Source organism: Halichondria panicea, chromosome 5 (genome assembly GCF_963675165.1).
Source record: "Halichondria panicea chromosome 5, odHalPani1.1, whole genome shotgun sequence".
NCBI lineage: Eukaryota > Metazoa > Porifera > Demospongiae > Suberitida > Halichondriidae > Halichondria > Halichondria panicea.
The window spans coordinates 5,495,646-5,514,244 of NC_087381.1; the positions used below are offsets into that span (position 1 = coordinate 5,495,646).

The 18,599-nt window shown below is 38.9% G+C and overlaps 3 protein-coding genes across 4 annotated transcripts; all 3 read right to left on the bottom strand.

Moving 5' to 3' along the window:
* Window positions 1–3,041: 3,041 nt before the first annotated feature.
* Window positions 3,042–10,874, bottom strand: LOC135335969 (small G protein signaling modulator 1-like). 2 transcript variants are annotated; one of them, XM_064531708.1, is made up of 10 exons: window positions 10,691–10,874; window positions 9,241–9,398; window positions 8,919–8,994; window positions 7,638–8,373; window positions 7,160–7,328; window positions 6,738–6,884; window positions 6,454–6,544; window positions 5,251–5,399; window positions 4,795–4,936; window positions 3,042–3,214 (listed from the first exon to the last, which is right to left on the bottom strand). In XM_064531708.1, the coding sequence occupies exons 2-10, from the start codon at window positions 9,386–9,388 to the stop codon at window positions 3,106–3,108; spliced, it is 1,767 nt and encodes a 588-aa protein (XP_064387778.1). In that variant the 5' UTR covers window positions 9,389–9,398; window positions 10,691–10,874; the 3' UTR covers window positions 3,042–3,105. The 2 variants fall into 2 exon arrangements, with proteins under 2 accessions (XP_064387778.1, XP_064387779.1); XM_064531709.1 differs by lacking the exon at window positions 10,691–10,874 and adding an exon at window positions 9,974–10,184.
* Window positions 10,875–11,569: 695 nt separating this feature from the next.
* Window positions 11,570–16,415, bottom strand: LOC135335920 (uncharacterized). Its single transcript, XM_064531625.1, has 2 exons — window positions 15,976–16,415; window positions 11,570–13,963 (listed from the first exon to the last, which is right to left on the bottom strand). The coding sequence occupies exons 1-2, from the start codon at window positions 16,349–16,351 to the stop codon at window positions 11,607–11,609; spliced, it is 2,733 nt and encodes a 910-aa protein (XP_064387695.1). The 5' UTR covers window positions 16,352–16,415; the 3' UTR covers window positions 11,570–11,606.
* A 306-nt stretch (window positions 16,416–16,721) lies between these two features.
* LOC135336060 (nucleoside diphosphate kinase homolog 5-like) lies at window positions 16,722–18,575 on the bottom strand. Its single transcript, XM_064531835.1, has 5 exons — window positions 18,390–18,575; window positions 17,839–17,936; window positions 17,394–17,602; window positions 17,112–17,230; window positions 16,722–16,871 (listed from the first exon to the last, which is right to left on the bottom strand). Exons 1-5 carry the CDS (start codon window positions 18,525–18,527, stop codon window positions 16,803–16,805), a joined length of 633 nt encoding a protein of 210 aa, XP_064387905.1. The 5' UTR covers window positions 18,528–18,575; the 3' UTR covers window positions 16,722–16,802.
* Window positions 18,576–18,599: the final 24 nt, after the last annotated feature.

Here is an 18,599-nt window from a genome sequence, read left to right on the forward strand (position 1 = left end):
AAGTTCTTTACTCGAATTCCTTTATCCGAATCAATACATAAATAATAGATCGTTAACCTAACAGAACTATATATCACTATGGGGTGCAGCATTATCTATAGCCAACAAATGTACCCATGCTGGCACAGGACTACATGCAAGCATATAGAGGACTGCATAGGTTTGGGTATTTGTATGTATAGTACTCTTTTAACTTAATAGACTACCTGCACCTAATTGTACATGCATAGATATAAAATGAAGTATACTATAGCACATGAATCTCTTATTAGTTTGATAGCCTTTAATTATGTGGTAAGAGTGCAAAACACCACATGCATGCATGCAGGGTGTATTATAAAATTTATGTTATATATGCACATAATTATAGTTTTAATAAAAATGCCTAGGTATAGCTGTATAAACTGTCTTACCATTCAGGGCGTAAGCAGACTATACATCCCTTAATATACTAGCCTCGAGATTCCGGCCTGGATTCGAGGCTACTAATATACATGCACATGCATGACTGCATGTAAGCTGTGAATTAAGGATAAATTCTGGCCCCACACATTCTGGGAATTAAGTACACATTCTGGCCCCATGCACAGCAAGACTATAGTGAATACTGTACTGGGTATTTAAGTTTTACACATCTGAGTCTCACATGTCTAAGCTGTGAATTAAGGAAACATTCTGGCCCCACAGCAAGACAGTGAATATTGTACTCACGTAAAGGCCTACACATGCATGATTACAATTATAGCCTATTGTGCTGATATGGGTTACAGAGTGTAGAGGTATAAGCACATGAATAATAAATGATTCCTAAGTTTACAACGCCAATTTTACTGGAAAAACTCATATAATGGCCATCACTGTATGATCCTGGCCAATTAACTACGTTATGTCCCAATTCATACAAAACAACCTGCTACTCTCAATAAAGGCGCCACACATCTGAATTTCTTGACAGCCCATGCAGAGTCCACGTACAAGTATACTTGTACCATGCATGATGTGCTCTGACACTAAGGAATATCCATTGAAACTATATATCAGGATACTCCATATACCCAGCTAGCCTAAGGGTGCATGTACATTCATATACCCTAGGGTATACATTGGCTGTGGTCAGCCTGGAGCCCTCCCTCCACCCTTTAAGGACCAACGGCCATCTAAGAAAGATATATAAAATGAAGTATACTATATGCATATGATGATATCCTTTATGTGGTAAGAGTGCAAAACACCAGGGTGTATTGTAAATTTGTGTTATGCTAATAAAAATGCCTAGGTATATAGCTATAATTATATAAACTGTCTTACCATTCAGGGCATAAGCAGACTATATACATCCCTTAATAATTATACACATGCATGACTGTAAGCTGTGAATTAAGGATAAATTCTGGCCCCACACATTCTGGGAATTAAGTACACCGGCATTCTGGCCCCACAGCAAGATTAGTGAATACTGTACTGGGTATAAGTTTTACACATCTGAGTCTCACATGTCTAAGCTGTGAATTAAAGAAACATTCTGGCCCCACAGCAAGACCAGTGAATATTGTACTCACGTAAAGGCCTACACATGCATGATTACAATTATAGCCTATTGTGCTGATATGGGTTACAGAGTGTAGAGGTATAAGCACATGAATAATAAATGATTCCTAAGTTTACAACGCCAATTTTACTGGAAAAACTCATATAATGGCCATCACTGTATGATCCTGGCCAATTAACTACGTTATGTCCCAATTCATACAAAACAACCTGCTACTCTCAATAAAGGCGCCACACATCTGAATTTCTTGACAGCCCATGCAGAGTCTACGTACAAGTATACTTGTACCATGCATGATGTGCTCTGACACTAAGGAATATCCATTGAAACTATCAGGATACTCCATATACCCAGCTAGCCTAAGGGTGCATGTACATTCATATACCCTAGGGTATACATTGGCTGTGGTCAGCCTGGAGCCCTCCCTCCACCCTTTAAGGACCAACGGCCATCTAAGAAAGATATATAAAATGAAGTATACTATATGCATATGATGATATCCTTTATGTGGTAAGAGTGCAAAACACCAGGGTGTATTGTAAATTTGTGTTATGCTAATAAAAATGCCTAGGTATAGCTATAATTATATAAACTGTCTTACCATTCAGGGCGTAAGCAGACTATATACATCCCTTAATAATTATACACATGCATGACTGTAAGCTGTGAATTAAGGATAAATTCTGGCCCCACACATTCTGGGAATTAAGTACACCGGCATTCTGGCCCCACAGCAAGACTAGTGAATATGTACTGCATGGGTATAAGTTCTACACATCTGAGTCTCACATGTCTAAGCTGTGAATTAAAGAAACATTCTGGCCCCACAGCAAGACCAGTGAATATTGTACTCACGTAAAGGCCTACACATGCATGATTACAATTATAGCCTATTGTGCTGATATGGGTTACAGAGTGTATAAAAGTATAAGCACATGAATAATAAATGAATCCACCCTAAAGATGCACCAATCTGTCCTAACCGAGAACTGTAAAGAATATAAACGTATATATGTATACACGTAACAGTATAATTATATAGAACCCCTATGGCGACCCCTGAAGAAAACCTCGATCGGCCATATGGCAGCGTTACAAAGGTCATGCAGACACCTATATATATAAGGTCCCAAAATAATAAGAAGTTTGTGTACACTGAAACAAACTCTCACCATATCCATTTCATCCTTAGCGATCAGATTGTCTGTTACCTCGAGAGCCCGGTCATATATTATATTCAATTGTCTTTTTGCAATTATTATACTATATAGGGCTACAACTATCGTTACACTCTTTTACAGGGATTTGTGGTATGGTAACCACCTACGCATTCGGTCGGTTAAATTGCTGTAGTCTATATACTGTAGAGATCAGGGTAACAGTGTATTATATTTAAACGAGCAACCTTCAAATACATTCTCGATAACTCATTTTGCATAATTATTAATGTCTATACAATTATAGGCCTACATATACAACATAATTTCTTAGATCATAATTAAAAAGACATGCACTGTAAGCAGATACAACACGGATTAGAGAAAAATACAAACAAACTACAGGTCTATCTCAGCAAATCCCCTAGTGATGTTCTGTCTACAATACTTGTAAAACAGTTCCTCTGCTTGTGTCAGAACTTCCGTCAGATTCATCTTCATGGAGAGCCTGCATGTGCATGAGAATTACATATTTAGATGGAATAATTAAAACTTGATTCATAGAACTATACCAACAAATTAAGAACTACCCGAAAGGACCTTTCTATTGCAGTGGAACCTCAATAACAACCACTTCCGAAGAGCAACCACACGCTATAAAACGGTCAAGAGCTCATGCAGGTCCGGATTGAAACTATATACAATCACTGCAATGTGGGTCATTCTATATCAATTCAACGAAATTTAAAACGTGACCTCTTCAGAATTGCATGAAACTTGGTATTTGTATGGGGAATGGTATGATAATATCTCAGAAAATATTTGGGTTTGTAAATAATAATTATGGCTTCTAAGCTCGAGTTAATTAAAAAATGCAGAAATTCCCTACTTTTAGCGGCTGTTAGTTAAACTGTAACTTTCTAACCATTAACATTTAAGATAAGAATGTACATCATCTTGTTGCCCAAGAAATTCCGCATCATTTGGAATGTCGTACGGCTTCACTCGATAAATTTTAGATATTGCATATTTAAGTAGTGTCCTTTGAACTATGCATGGCTACTCAAAAAGCGCTGTTTTATTCCTGTACCTTTTGGGTATCATGTTCCTCCTACAATTCTCTTGAAGTGTGGCAAGTTTGGTTCTGGGATTCCAATGGGATTATGAGATGTTGCAGGATGTACTATGATGTGGGCAATATTTGTGGCTTCAGAGAATAAACATTTGTTGTGTAATTACCTAAAACTTTTTATTCTATGCTGCCACGCTTGCAACTGGTTCCACGTGCTATTTCAGCTCCACCCACAGTGCCATGCCCCATACATGGGCGATTATTCAAGATGGGCGTTTATTGACAAAGACAGAGCTTTTACCATGGGCATTTAAACGAGATGGGCATTTATTCAAGGAGGGCGTTTAATCAAGTAAATACGGTATATGTATCAGATTTTATTTGGAAAATCCACTAGCTTTTACAGTATTCAGTAAAGGTCATGCATATTGTGTTACAGAAGCAGTGTTATTCATTACCCAAGATTGTGTAGATTATGGTAGTGTTAATATAATTTTTTGTAAATCATTATGGTAATGATCGCCAGGTTTAAAATTGTCACATAATGGCGCCTCGTGCCTTTCCGGACTTGTGCCTGACAGCTGAGTGTGTATTTTTCCTAAGATTGTATTTTGTATGTACTTTTCCTGAAATGTAAGGAGGAGTGGCCAAGATGTGGCAATAAACTGCCTGTGGCACGAATTGCCATGCATATAATAACACATTTTTTGCCTTAAAAACCAAATTCTGCATATAGAAACCAGCATAGAAACCACTTGCGGCATAGATACGAGGTAGTTTTGTTCAGTTTTTGGTACATTATTGTATAGTAAGTGCATCGAAACCATGGATATAATTATGCTGCTATCTAGTAAATTTACCATGCCATAATGTCTCTCACTATAAAAGCAATGATTTGAAGTATTGGGTGGAGGGTGGGCTCTATAGTATCAAAAAGGTCACTTTGCCCTAGTCAGTAATGCAACATCGAGGCATTGTCACCAGTATTGATACAAAGTGTCACATGTTTCACTCACCCGTTGAGACAGCCATAGATTCCAGCAGCATCAGAAGCCTTGCAAATGTCATTACTATTCATTGTCAGAATGGCCACACACACGAAAACATCAAACGTGAACTCAAGGTTGACCTCTGACCTCTCAGAGCGGGTCTCACCAGCTGTAGAAAAAATGTTAAGTTAATAATAATAATCTTTAATCCAATTCCTTTATCCACAATCACTAGACAATGCAATAAACGACAGAACGGTAACCTAACAGAACTAACATCAGTCGAGTCATGTATATAACATTATCTAGCCAACAAATGTACCTATGCAGGCACAGGACTACATGCATATAGAGGGTTGCTTGCATAGGATAGGGTGATATCGTACATGTACGTATAGTACAGTACTCTTCTAACTCCCCGAACGTAATTGTACATGTATGTACAGTATATAATAATTATCCTTAAATTAAACGAGCACTCACCATCCATTTCAAACTCCTTAGCGATGACCTTGTCTGTTACCACGAGAGCCCGGTCAGAGTTGAGCTCCAGGTACTGACTGTTGAGCACCTCAAATATCCTCAGGGCCTCCTCGAAGGGGAATTCCCTCTTGAAGTCCAATAACAGCCATCTATGGAGAAAAGAGATTATCAATAATTATTTCAACCATCGTTACAGTGCAAAACACTACAGGGATTTGTGTTAGGTAAAGATCAACCATCGTTACAGTGCAAAACACTACAGGGATTTGTGTTAGGTAAAGATCAACCATCGTTACAGTGCAAAACACTACAGGGATTTGTGTTAGGTAAAGATCAACCATCGTTACAGTGCAAAACACTACAGGGATTTGTGTTAGGTAAAGATCAACCATCGTTACAGTGCAAAACACTACAGGGATTTGTGTTAGGTAAAGATCAACCATCGTTACAGTGCAAAACACTACAGGGATTTGTGTTAGGTAAAGATCAACCATCGTTACAGTGCAAAACACTACAGGGATTTGTGTTAGGTAAAGATCAACCATCGTTACAGTGCAAAACACTACAGGGATTTGTGTTAGGTAAAGATCAACCATCGTTACAGTGCAAAACACTACAGGGATTTGTGTTAGGTAAAGATCAACCATCGTTACAGTGCAAAACACTACAGGGATTTGTGTTAGGTAAAGATCAACCATCGTTACAGTGCAAAACACTACAGGGATTTGTGTTAGGTAAAGATCAACCATTGTTACAGTGCAAAACACTACAGGGATTTGTGTTAGGTAAAGATCAACCATCGTTACAGTGCAAAACACTACAGGGATTTGTGTTAGGTAAAGATCAACCATCGTTACAGTGCAAAACACTACAGGGATTTGTGTTAGGTAAAGATCAACCATCGTTACAGTGCAAAACACTACAGGGATTTGTGTTAGGTAAAGATCAACCATCGTTATAGTGCAAAACACTACAGGGATTTGTGTTAGGTAAAGATCAACCATTGTTATAGTGCAAAACACTACAGAGTGCGTTTGTAATGTGGATATCACACCACCACCTACGCATTCGGTTAAATTGATGTAGTCTATATACATTGTACTATACACTGTAGAGAGGTAACAGTGTAGTATATTCAAACGAGCAACCTTCAACTATAGGAGCAAGCAACTAATTTCCCATGCATGGACACACCCCACTCACCTGTGACAAAAGAGGTAGTCACGACAGTCAGACTTGTCAAAGAAGCCGTACAACTCTCTGTCCACCTCCCTCACCAGGTTCTTCACAAATGCTGCAGACCAAGGAAAACATTCATTCAGACGGTGCAACCTATTACAACTCACACACACCTAACTTGTACAGTGTACGGGCCACACTTAATTGGTAATCGATGATGCGGAATTGTTAATGCAAATCACAACTCGCACACTACTACAGCACACTACATGCACTAGTGATACAAGAGCCATTGTGACTGCACTCACCGACTTTCCTCATCATGGTGTGCTCGAGGAAGTCCTCTCTCTTCTTGGACATGTAGCTGGCAAACAGCCAGTACGAGTCAACCTCCGAGTCTGTCACCACTAGGAATCGGGCCAGGATGTCATTCATGCCCTGGGCATAGCCAACCTCTGGAGGGGGGGGTGGCCAATCAAATCACTAAAAATTTGGCGAACTTCCATTTGGAGTGATAATGTAATGTATTACATGTATTAAGTGAATAATTGCAATTGCCATGGTCACTGAAAACTTACTACGTTACCAGGAAACAAAAACATGTACATGACTGTAATGTGTACTGAAGAACTATACATACACAATAAATAAAGTCAATTACAGCAATCAGGAGAACTCTTATACAGACCACTCCTTCTAAACTGCGTACAGTACTATAGCTCTAACTCACCCGGGTGAAACATGGCGTAGGTGAGGAGTATTCTGTGGACCTTCCTCAGGTTGCGCTTGTGAGTGAAGTAGTGATAGTTCCTGTCAGTTCTGGCCACATCTCTGAGAACTATTCTCCTGGCCTTGGGATAGCTGGTCTCTAACTGGACAGGCCGGCGAGCTGCGTATACCTGTGTTGTGTGGTGTGTGTATGTGTGGTGAGTGTGTGGGGTGGTGGTAAGTGAGTGTGGTGAGTGTCAATGTTTGAATACGTTGCACATGTGTAACCGTGCACAAGTATAAACTTAATGCTAAAAGGAGAAACTGTTAATGCTAATTAATATGAACTTATGCTCTATTAGTCTATATAGGATTCCATACGCCCTTATATATATATTGGGCAACATTCCTTACATTCTAGCCTAATTAATAGAGCAGCAAAACACATGCACTGTACTAGCTCACAGTACTCGGCACATTTACTAAAAACACTGACTCACCCGAGAAGGGAAATCGAGGATCTCCAACAAAGCCTCATCGTCTTGACTCAAGTTCTCACAGCTGCTCTTGAACTCACACACGCACTTCTTCACACCTTCCTCCCTCTCCTGACAGATGCCACACTCGTTGCTAGTCTCCCCAACTGACCGACTGCAACTGCACGAGCTCTGATCAACACTCTGACACCCGCTGCCATCGCTCGGGGATAAAGTTGAACCATTAGTACTTGAGGTTGTAGGTTGAATATTAGTCTCGCACCCAGACTCATTTTCAGAGGATGCAGACAGATCAACAGTTGTGCGCCTACATGTAACTCCATCATTTTCAGAACTTTTTGATTGGTCACTTTTTGTACAAGTACATGAGGAGAATGTCGTGTTTGAAGCTTCTGAAAATCCGCTTTCACTGTTTGTAGTTACAGAGTTACTTAAAGAGCCCGAGGCTATCATCTTGTGACATCGGCTACACATTTCTCCACTGCAGTCCAAACTGGCCTCTATCGAACCTGTATCATCATTGGTCGGAGATTCATCATTTGTGACAGGGGATTTTTCATTGGAGGAGGGGGAATTTGATCGGGATTGATTAACTATTTCATCGTCGCTCAGTTCTAGATACGAGGGTTGGTCATGGATGGTTGTTTCGGGGGATTGCATTGTATTATCGAGGATTTTCCAGCGTTGTCGAAGTGCCAGGTAGTTAGCTCTGTTCTCCAGGTCGATGGTTCTCTGGTCACTGTGTGTGTGTGCGTGTGCGTGTGTGTGTGTGTGTGTGTGCGTGCGTGGTGTGTGTGTGTGTGTGTGTGTGTAGGTGTAGGTGTGTGCGTGTGTGTGTGTGTGCGCGTGTGTGTGTGTGTGTGCGTGGTGTGTGTGTGTGTGTGTGTAGGTGTGTGTGTGTGTGTGTGTGTGTGGGTGCGTGTGTGTGTGTGTGTGTGTGTGTGCACGTGCGTGGTGTGTGTGCGTGCGTGTGTATGTGTAGGTGTAGGTGTGTGGGTGTGTGGATTAAATAATATAACAGGCATTTTGAATAACTTCTGCAATACTGAAGTGGAATCTTCACAATGTATCCTATTACAGCATATCGACACTTCTGTCTGCCAAATTTTAGTACACGTACTTTCCCGCATTAACATAGAGAGTACAATAAAGAAGAGTAAAGGACACCTCTCAAATTACCCCAGTTTGGGGGTTTCACTGTAGCCTTACTTCTGTTAGGTATAGTGATAATTGTGAGGCTATAGTGATGCCCTAAGGGTGTACTGTGTGTGCATGGTTACTCACCGTCTTGTTGAGTTGAGGGGGTATATTTCAAACAGGAACTTCCAGAGACAGGGACGACATGGAGAGGACACACCCACTAAAGGGAGGGGGTAATTGATTGCATGATTGCGGTAGTTATTATAATTATTAATGTATGTTCACTAAGAGCTAATGGCCACCCCTGAAGAAAGGTCCACTGCGATATAAAGGACAGGTCCCAAACACCTCAACAAGGCTACCATCGTACAACGAACAAAACTATACTCCCAAAATTAATGTGTCTGTTATGAAAGGTGCCACTACATGTACATGTACATAATCATAACCATAATGATCCACTCACAGCGGAAGAGAGCCTCTCTCATGGCCGCCTCATTCACTAGTCTCCCGTCAGAATCGAACCAATCACTGAACTCCGAGTCACTCACAGGGTTACCGTGGCGATGGTGAGTCTTAGCATTTGAGAGTGATGCTCCGTTAGAGTAAGACATGTTTGTATACCTGTAAGTATCACAGTGGAGCTTTAATTATTAAACGGGCTTTTTGTTAATTAACTTTGTTGCCTAAAATGTGTCTGCTATTAATTAGGGACTGTACACATGATCGAGCATTGCACTAACTTAAAGTGCAGCAATAAAAGCAACAGATTCTTGTATTGTAAACAAGCCAGGAAAACAATAACACAAACTTGAAGAATGTCAACTGGTAACAGTATCACTGTAGCTATAGTGCAAGCTTATTAGACATGTCATCATTATATTATTATTATGCATCGATATCAACCAGCTTGATAATATAAGGTGTGGATATCTGCAAACACGGTTCGGACCCTAATGTACTGTAGCCAAAGCTTGGTTTAAGATTTCTTAATGGTGGTATGATCACTATTGAGATATACGCTATTCACAACCACAACATAAATATCCACATCAGTACCTTGTAAATTAAGTCTCGGAAAAAAGACAATGACATAATGATAGCAGATACAAACACAATCAAGCTCTCACAATAACCTCAGATACAGTTCGTACTCAAACTAGGTACGTACTAAGATAAATAAGATAATTATAACTCACAAATAACTTCTTGATTGGCGCGTATAATGGATGAAGAAGACTTTACTGAATTCAGGTTGTTTTTTGATACTAATAATAAATCTAAACAAGCACAACTATTTATAAACACAACTGTACATGCTGCTGAGGTGTCGTTATTCTGTCATGTGTCTTTTCAAAACAACAAATACTATAAGCTGAACCAGCTAGTACACGAGTGTTACAAGCTTTTTACAAGAGTTGCAAATGCCTTTACAAGCACATGACAACAAGCGGAGGCTTGCACAATAAACAAAATGTGACATTAAACAATAATTATCTTTGATGGTTGGAAAGCAAAACACATGAGCTAAGCTTTGTTAGAACATGTACACACAGCACATGATATACTGACTCAACATTAGACTCATGCTGAACTGTTAACTCAAGTTGCAGCATCAAAGATTGTGAACTGTACAAATACAAAGTGTGAACACTCTACCGGAATCAAAGCACGGGAATTTCCTTTGTGTACGACATAAAATACAGCCCTAGAAGTTACACAAACAAAAGAAATCAATAGGATCATCAGAATGCTATAAAAAGGGCAATGGCACAAAATAATAAGTGTGTGCGCATTTACACTACAATAGCGGACGCCCTATCCATATAGATACGATGTATCGTTTGGTTGTCTATTAATTAACAAACGGACGCGTACGCGACACAGCCATTTGTCATGGCTTTATCACAACATACCAGCAGTACAGTGTACAAGTGTGGGATCAATCCTAGACTTGTATCAGTCAGTACGTGGTTAGTCAGAGTCTCTCTTGGGAATATCCACAGTGATCTATACCTATATACCTGTCCTGCAACAGGCCGTAGCCAAAGAGCCAGAGTTGTGTACACATAGATCTACATGTGAATCGAGCCTCTCCCAGCTACGCCTACTTCTGATTTTTCTACTACTTTTTCATTGTCTAGTTAATCATCTTTACCCATTATTGATATTGAGTCTGAGAAGAGATGGTCTAATGTGGAATCCTTACAATAGCAAACACAAGACAAACAAAATAATAACACAAAAAACTAAATAAAAAAAGCTATATATATAATTATGACTGCACAAAATACAGTGATGCCAAAAACTAATTATAGATAGATAGGTTCTTCTCTCCTCTGCATGTAACCTCTGTATCCACACATAATTATACATACTCCAGCCGATTGGTTGCATATAAGACAATCCGATAAGAACAAACATAACTATATAATAGTTAGACACTGTTTAGGAAGTTTCTACATGATTTAGAAGCCCAAAGGGCTGGTTGTAGTATCCCGAACGCAGTGAGGGTTCTACTAGCCCTAAGGACTTCTAAATCATGTGGAAACTTCCTAAACAGTGTCTAAGCATTTTAGATCATAGCAACCATGAGTATTTAGCCAATCAGATTTGAATGTTCTTATCTAATCTTTGCTACATGATTTTCTAAGTGAAGTACATGATTTCTATTGAAGTACATGATTTTCTAAATTGGATAGAACATTTCTTCTTACCAATCAGATTGCAGTATTTATGACAAACATGATCTAAAAAATTTTAGGTATAACTGAATTGCATATTCATTATTTTTATTATTAAACATAATGGGGATTGTGTGAATACAAAAAGCTAATTGTGGAAACTTCTTTTACTTGTGTATACAAATTGATGAAAATCACTCATAAATAAGCTAATGATGCTGCCAACAAAGTATCTAGCTATAAAGTATAGAGGAATACCAGGAAAAATTAATGAGCATATAAGATTGTTAAGAAAATTTGCAATCCAAAACGAGTTTTTACATGTTAAATGTATGCATAATAGACACCACTGTTGGTATCTCATTGATCCATTTCCTTCTAGTGAAAAATATCCAAGAGCGTTAGCTAAAACACCCAAAACATAAAAATTAAGATAAAGAATGCACAAAAAGAAAAGATGAGTAGTGACACACTTGTTCCAGATATAACCTCTCAAAGCATACAAAATCACAAGTATAAAAATCGTGAAACAAAGCATAACGTAAGATTCAATTGTTTGAATCACTAAAAAAAAAAATAGAAAGTGTAATAAAGATTGAAATGTGCCAGTCTTTCCCATTTGAATGCGAAAGACAACTGCAGAATACTTTAATGAAAACCAACACTCCAATGAAAAAAGCAAATACTTCAAAATCTTGACAATGTTATGTGCAAAATTGTTTTGTGAGCAGAAAACATAAGAATTGTCAATTAACTGTAGCAAGTCATCAGTGATAAAGTTTATGAGCTTGTCTGGGCCACTAACTGTGTCACAAATTGTACAAGGGAGGTGTGTATAGCCAGTTTCGGTAATGGAGAGCAATAGGTTGGATATCAATACTTTGCATACACTCGTGTAAGTCTGAGAGCACGCTTTGTTCAGCAATGTGTTGTTTTCTTCTAAAAATGTCAAGGTGACATCTAGAATAATACTTGAATGGTTGCTTTCTAAGCCTCCTTGTTGAGAATAAAATAGAAGAACTATTATTTCTTCTGAAGAAAAGTTGTGATCTTTTGTACTTAACAAAATTCTAGCTAGCTGTCGTATGTTATGCTGTTCGCTAGTGATAAGTTGTTGGTCTTTTTGAGCTGGTTCTTTAATCGACTTTATAGAAGTGAGATAATTATAAAGTTTCTTTGTATAATACTCTACGAATGTTGTTTTGAAGTCAGATTTCAATACATTTTTTGAATCTATCAAAATCTTCTCCCTAAAATATATTTTTATTAGCTTATGCAACTTGTATCTTTCTCCAAAAATGTGAGCGTACCTTTCAAATAGAGAGCGCTCAAAAAGATTTTTGATTTCTTCTTGGAATTCAATGAAAAACGGAAACAAAAGAATATCTTCATCAAATGAACCAGGAAACAAAGAAAAAACATATGCAGCTCTTTTGGAGTTGTTGCTGAGATATTGACAAGCAGTGTCCATTACAACATTGAACCTCTCACGCCTTGGAAATTGTGGAGAAGATATCGCATCAACATTTTTTGCCTTTAGATCTCGGATTAACATTGTCGGGCTAATTGTTTTGAGCAGCATAACCGCCACCTTAATTGCCAATGGACAGTTTCCTACGAGTTCAACTATTTCATTCTGTAAGTGATGACTCAAGTTTGGTTGAAGAACACTGATTAAGGATTTTGAATCCTTTTCACTTAACTCTAACACTTCAATATCACTAAAGTAGTCTGCAAAAGAAATTTTTAGCTGGCTTGTAATTATGACCTTCAAATTATCTTTAGATGACTTTCTCAAATCTAGTATGAACTCTTGGAATTCATCATGCCATTCATTAAGGACTAGATCGCAGTTATCAAAAATCAAAATAGAATGTTCTGCAATTGAAGCTGCCCAGTTTAAGAGGTAGTCACCGTTGACAGACCTGCCTAGTAAATGTTTCTCAAAATCGCCGCTGTAACAGTTGTATGTCTGTACTCCTCTGACAAGTCTTTTCAGGTGAGGTTTTTGCTCAAAGGATAGTTTGAATTCGCTTAGATCAACATAACTTACACCAATTCCCTTTGTACTCATGATTTCATGACCAATATGAATAGCCAATGAACTTTTTCCGAAAGCAGGAGGACCAAACAATCCAACTATTGATGTGTGAGTATTAAAGAGATTTTGCATAACTGTATATATTAATTCTTTTCTACCAACAAAGGGCTCAGGACGGGAAGGCAATGGTAAACTGATATTTAATAGAGGTGCATCTAGTCTAATATAACTAATTTGCTGTACAATTTGCTGTTGTACTTGATCATCACATCTTTCAAACTCATTTTCTAAGAATTGTTGTTGCTGCGGACCAAATCCCTCAAAAATAGTAGTACTTTGAGGGTATATTACATATCCGAATCCGATTACAATTGATAGTACGGCGATACACATCACATAGCACTTCTTAGTTCGTAGTCCAAGACAAGATCTGTACTGTCGTTCAGTTGAGCTTGCAATAACTTCTGTGAAAAATTAAAGCAGGCATACATTTATAATAGACATGTAATGACATACCGTATATAGCGAGAAATTTTTGAGGAACTTATATTTTGTGGAATGGCCTCTAAAAGCATTTCGTTACACAACATTCGTGGAATGACTGCTTACTGGAAGCCACGCCTTTAATCTTTGCACGTTCTATAATCAAAGAACAATTTTCGTTGACTTAATTTTCATTTAGAATTGCTAACACACACAATCAACGAAAAATTAAGCCCCTCGAAAATTTCGCGCTATACGGTACATATATGCGTAGCTAGGCCAATTAAGTATGTGACAGACTCTGGGAAAATGTAAAGTAACCTCTCAGGAACGGCCACCTGGCCCACCTCTCTACTCTGTATAACAAGCAGCTTTCTGGTCTAGTCCCCAATCAGCTTTAATAATATCCTATCAGAACGGACAGCCTTTTCAGAGCTTGTATTTGAGCTAGAGAGGCAATTAGCAAAGCCCCCGCCAAAATTCATTTGCATGCAACAAGAATCATGTGGTTGGCAATTGAAATCTCTCAACAAAGACCATGCATGCCACGTACCTCTTTATAATGGCCAAAAGGCTGCTCCTCAATGCACTTATATATTACTATGAGCCCTCTCCTTTTTTGGCAGGCATACATGCTCTGGGTACTTAAGGCCTGGGTCAGGCACTGATAATAACATTAATTGCCAACATTTAATGTAGATGATGTAGATTATGAGTGTTAATGAGATTCTTAATGTTTATTAATGTTTTCATTGCAAGTGAAGAAGTCCGTGTCCAAGTAGCCTTCTTCACAAGGCCTCAAAATAAGGAGGCCTGCTACTGACTGCTTGCGCATGCGCAAAATTATTGGATAATATTCCCGTAATGTTTTCCATTAAACTGAATTTTTACCCGAATTATATCCTGAATAACATAATTATTATACAGACAAAGAATACTCTTCATAAAGTCAGACACAGAGCTATATAGCTAGCTAGCTAGAGACAGAACTGTATTGGTTACAGCAGCAATTTCTTTCTGATAGAATTGACTCGACTTTCACCAAGGTTAGTGTCAGATGGGCGTGGCCTATCCATATAGGCTATTGTCAGCCTTCCCCTCCGTTCAGAGGATTGTTATCCACACTGTTGCAGGCTGTGAGTCCTTTGTTAACATATTAGGCTAAGGGTAGCTATTAGAATGCTATCACATGGGCTAGAAACCTTCTTCTATCCACTTTCTTCAATCCACTTCTGTTCGTTGTGACGTCGTTGTTTTACTGAGCAAATACAATGGTATCCGAATTACCCACTTTCTGGGTAATAGGTGGCGCATGCGCAAACAGTCGATACCAGGCCCTCTCTTCGAGGAGAAGCGGCCTGGGATCGAGGCTAGTGTCCAAGGTACTTGCTTAGCTAGCTGCCTGAACGATTCTCAATATCTTTAGCAACAAATGCGGTGGGCTTACACGAGGTAAGAGTACTTGTTTAGGCCCTTAAGATAGAGTAGGTTGTCATGATTATGTTTCCAGCTGGGGAAATTAATATGTGCAAAACTGCCTTAGCTATGCTGGCTTCTTTAGCTCTGACAGCCACTCTAGAGGTAGGCTATGTTGTGTATCTCAAGAATGCAGTAACTTTTACTCTTCCCCAGCTGGATCCTGGTACTTAGCTACGAGATATTCATCTAGCCTTGTTTTTGAAGCTTTCTTCATGTTCGCATTTGTAGTTCTTCTTACAAAACTGCCATGACGTCATCACTATTTATGGGACTAATTAGCATAATTGAATTAAGCTAATTAGTTTTTTGGAAAAAAACATTGAGTTTCATTTTGAGTCATTTTGATGCAGCATACACTGTATATTGCAAATAATACAGCAGTATGAACATAGTGTAAATTTTGGTATTTAAGGCTAGACCCGGGCCTTAACTACCCAGAGTGCACAGCCCAGTGGCGTAGGCAGAGGGGGGCTGATGGGGCCATTATAGATTAGTTAGAAAACTTATTACATACCATCCTTAAATCCTGGCAAAACATCCTTGAGATTGTCGTATTCTTCTCTCATTCGATCAACGACTGGTATCAATTCAATGTACTTGCCGCAACAATCGAGGATGGTCTGTAGATTTGAGTTATCAGACTTGATAGACTGTATTATAGCACCAACGAGCTTTGTAGCCTTATCACTCTCACTGAGCATGACGTGTGTTATGTTGGTACATGTTGCTTGAGAGAATATCTCTGCTTGGAAGAGATCCCAAGCCAATCTTGTTAACACACCATCATTGAGAACTTCATGAAGCTCACTGGAATGCTTAACAAAGGCCTGCAATTCAAGAGACTTTTTCCTTAGCTTCTTGGCTTTCTTGTTTGTTGTACGGTGACTCATTTTCGTAGATCTATAATAATAATATCAAGCTACAAACTCGTATCTCTAGAGTGTTTTTGTACTTGCTGCCCCAAAAGGGGCGTATCTGATTTGCCTACTACGCATGTGTAGACACATTAACAATGTAAATTGGCAATCGATGGAAAAGACCAATATCGTTGTTGGCTAAGTAATTATGGGTGGTTTTGTCATAATTAACATGTACAAAAACAGTTTTTTGGGTGCGTTTTCGCGGGAACTCAAGCAAATTTGTCGGCTAAGGTCTAATTGTTTTTTGCACATTAAATTTTCTATCTTTTGATCAAACTGTTAGTAATACACTTTTACGATCACTCTCGTTTTCACCTTCCCGCTGCAGGCACTGTACCACTGTGGTCATACCAAGATGCGCATAAACATGAACATAAAAATGTAATGTGCTACAAAGTTTCAACTATAATTATGAATAAGTTTATGGGTCCACTTCTGTCACTTTGGGTTTGTTAGGATTGTTGTCCAGCAACCATTGAGCCAGCCAGGTCTGCAAGGGAATAAGTGGCGTGAATGATGCAGATATAAGCAAAATACAATTTTGAACCTTTACATGATTATACGCTTATGTAGGTGGATAGTTGGTTAGGGTAGCTAGCAATTGCATACAAATTGTCCTCAAAATGGAGCAGGGGATGGGCAGTACAGATTCACACATGAAAATAGCCGTACGTCACGTGTACCATTCAACTGATTATTTCCATCATATAATTTTAATGATTGTACGTACCAGTGGATCTTCTGGTTTTTGCTTGGACAGATGTGTGAGAGCCTTGGTGAGGACAGGGTTCACTTTGCTCTGGAGATAGTCAGTTGCATCTTGGCCGTGGTAGATGGGCTCTGTGATTGCTGCAGACAAAGAGATAATACATGTATTCATGCGTAAATTCTAGAAACGAAGGTACCTATTCATTACTGTATATACGTACACTAAAATAATGTTTGAACCTTCAGAAACGATAATTTCATATCGCAAACTCTAACTAAATGCAGAAAATTGAGTAGCCCTTACATTCTGAGAACATGAATCTGATCTCTCTCTCAGCCGTATGGTAGCTATCACTGCCGTGCAGTCCATTTCTTGTTTGATCATGCCCGTACTTTGCCCTGAGTGAGTCGGGAGCTTCCTGCTTGGCTCTGACTGCATTCGTGGGTCCCAGCAGATCCCTCCACTCTTGAATAGCATCACGCTTGGCCAGAACCAGTGCTATGATGTCAGCACTGCAAGGAATACAAGGTTTTATACCAATGACATGTTGGCAAATATTATAAGGCCCGTCCGGTGCGTGTAACTTAGTACTCTAAGAGTTTACCAAAAAGGTACATGCAAACACTTCATGGAAAATACTACAGATATTTGAGCCATCACACATTTTTGATCTACATGTACACACCACCGAGATACTGTATGCTCCTCAGAGCTACTAAATATATCTTGCGAGATTAAACCATCATACCTTTGCATGTAAGCGATGAGACTTGGGAAGAACATTTTGCCATAGTGCTCAGCATAGAAGTCAGAGGCCTGTTCTGGAGTCAGCCTCAACCTGCGTTGCTGTGATGAGAGAGAAAGATTTGGTGATTGCAAAAGGGCATGCAACAAATACACTCTACTGCATCTTTACAGGTTCTAGAGATTACATAATAAATTATTACAGAGGAAAAAACTGCCACCCTGAAGATAGGCCAACCAAAAATTTCCCCAAGGTGTCCGTTCTCTACTAGACTGTAAGTTACCTGAATATGCACATGTAGAGGTACATGTACTGACCATCCTGGGCAGTACAATGAATTTAACATACATTTTTTAACTACAGGTGAGCATAATTTATCTAAATTTCAGTGTTCCACAATCCGGCCTGTTCGCTACATGTACGTACATACAGGGTATGTACATCGACTCAGACGTCTGCAAGAGTAATCGTACTTGTATGAATGTGAATGTGAAAAAATAAAGTTATAAGGTGCATTTTCAGAAATTTATTTATTTACGAGCTCTACAACTCACATTTAGAATGGAAAATTCCAAACTTTTGATGTCCTCCATAACCTCATCTGCTCTGTGCACTGCATCAGGTTTGATAATAGCCAGAGTTCTCTCCACAGTTACAACAGGAGGGTCGGGGAAAATTGGAGTGTCTTCCATTTTTGCCTTCAAAGTTTCTGTGGTTGCTAATAGTAACAAGCAAATTTAATGGGCGAGCTAACAAAAAATTTA

What these genes read in the sequence shown, in the direction of transcription:
- LOC135335969 (XM_064531708.1), bottom strand. Translation starts at nt 9,388, where the DNA reads ATGTCTTACTCTAACGGAGCATCACTCTCAAATGCTAAGACTCACCAT. An exon ending in CTACGCCATGTTTCACCCGG is followed by an intron (nt 6,885 to 7,159) that starts GTGAGTTAGAGC and finishes CCCCCCCTCCAG; the next exon opens with AGGTTGGCTATGCCCAGGGC. An exon ending in TAAGGAGTTTGAAATGGATG is followed by an intron (nt 4,937 to 5,250) that starts GTGAGTGCTCGT and finishes TTTTTTCTACAG; the next exon opens with CTGGTGAGACCCGCTCTGAG.
- LOC135335920 (XM_064531625.1), bottom strand. Translation starts at nt 16,351, where the DNA reads ATGAGTCACCGTACAACAAACAAGAAAGCCAAGAAGCTAAGGAAAAAG. An exon ending in TTTGCCAGGATTTAAGGATG is followed by an intron (nt 13,964 to 15,975) that starts GTATGTAATAAG and finishes AATTTTTCACAG; the next exon opens with AAGTTATTGCAAGCTCAACT.
- LOC135336060 (XM_064531835.1), bottom strand. Translation starts at nt 18,527, where the DNA reads ATGGAAGACACTCCAATTTTCCCCGACCCTCCTGTTGTAACTGTGGAG. An exon ending in CAGATTCATGTTCTCAGAAT is followed by an intron (nt 17,231 to 17,393) that starts GTAAGGGCTACT and finishes CTTTGTCTGCAG; the next exon opens with CAATCACAGAGCCCATCTAC. An exon ending in AAAAACCAGAAGATCCACTG is followed by an intron (nt 16,872 to 17,111) that starts GTACGTACAATC and finishes ATTCCCTTGCAG; the next exon opens with ACCTGGCTGGCTCAATGGTT.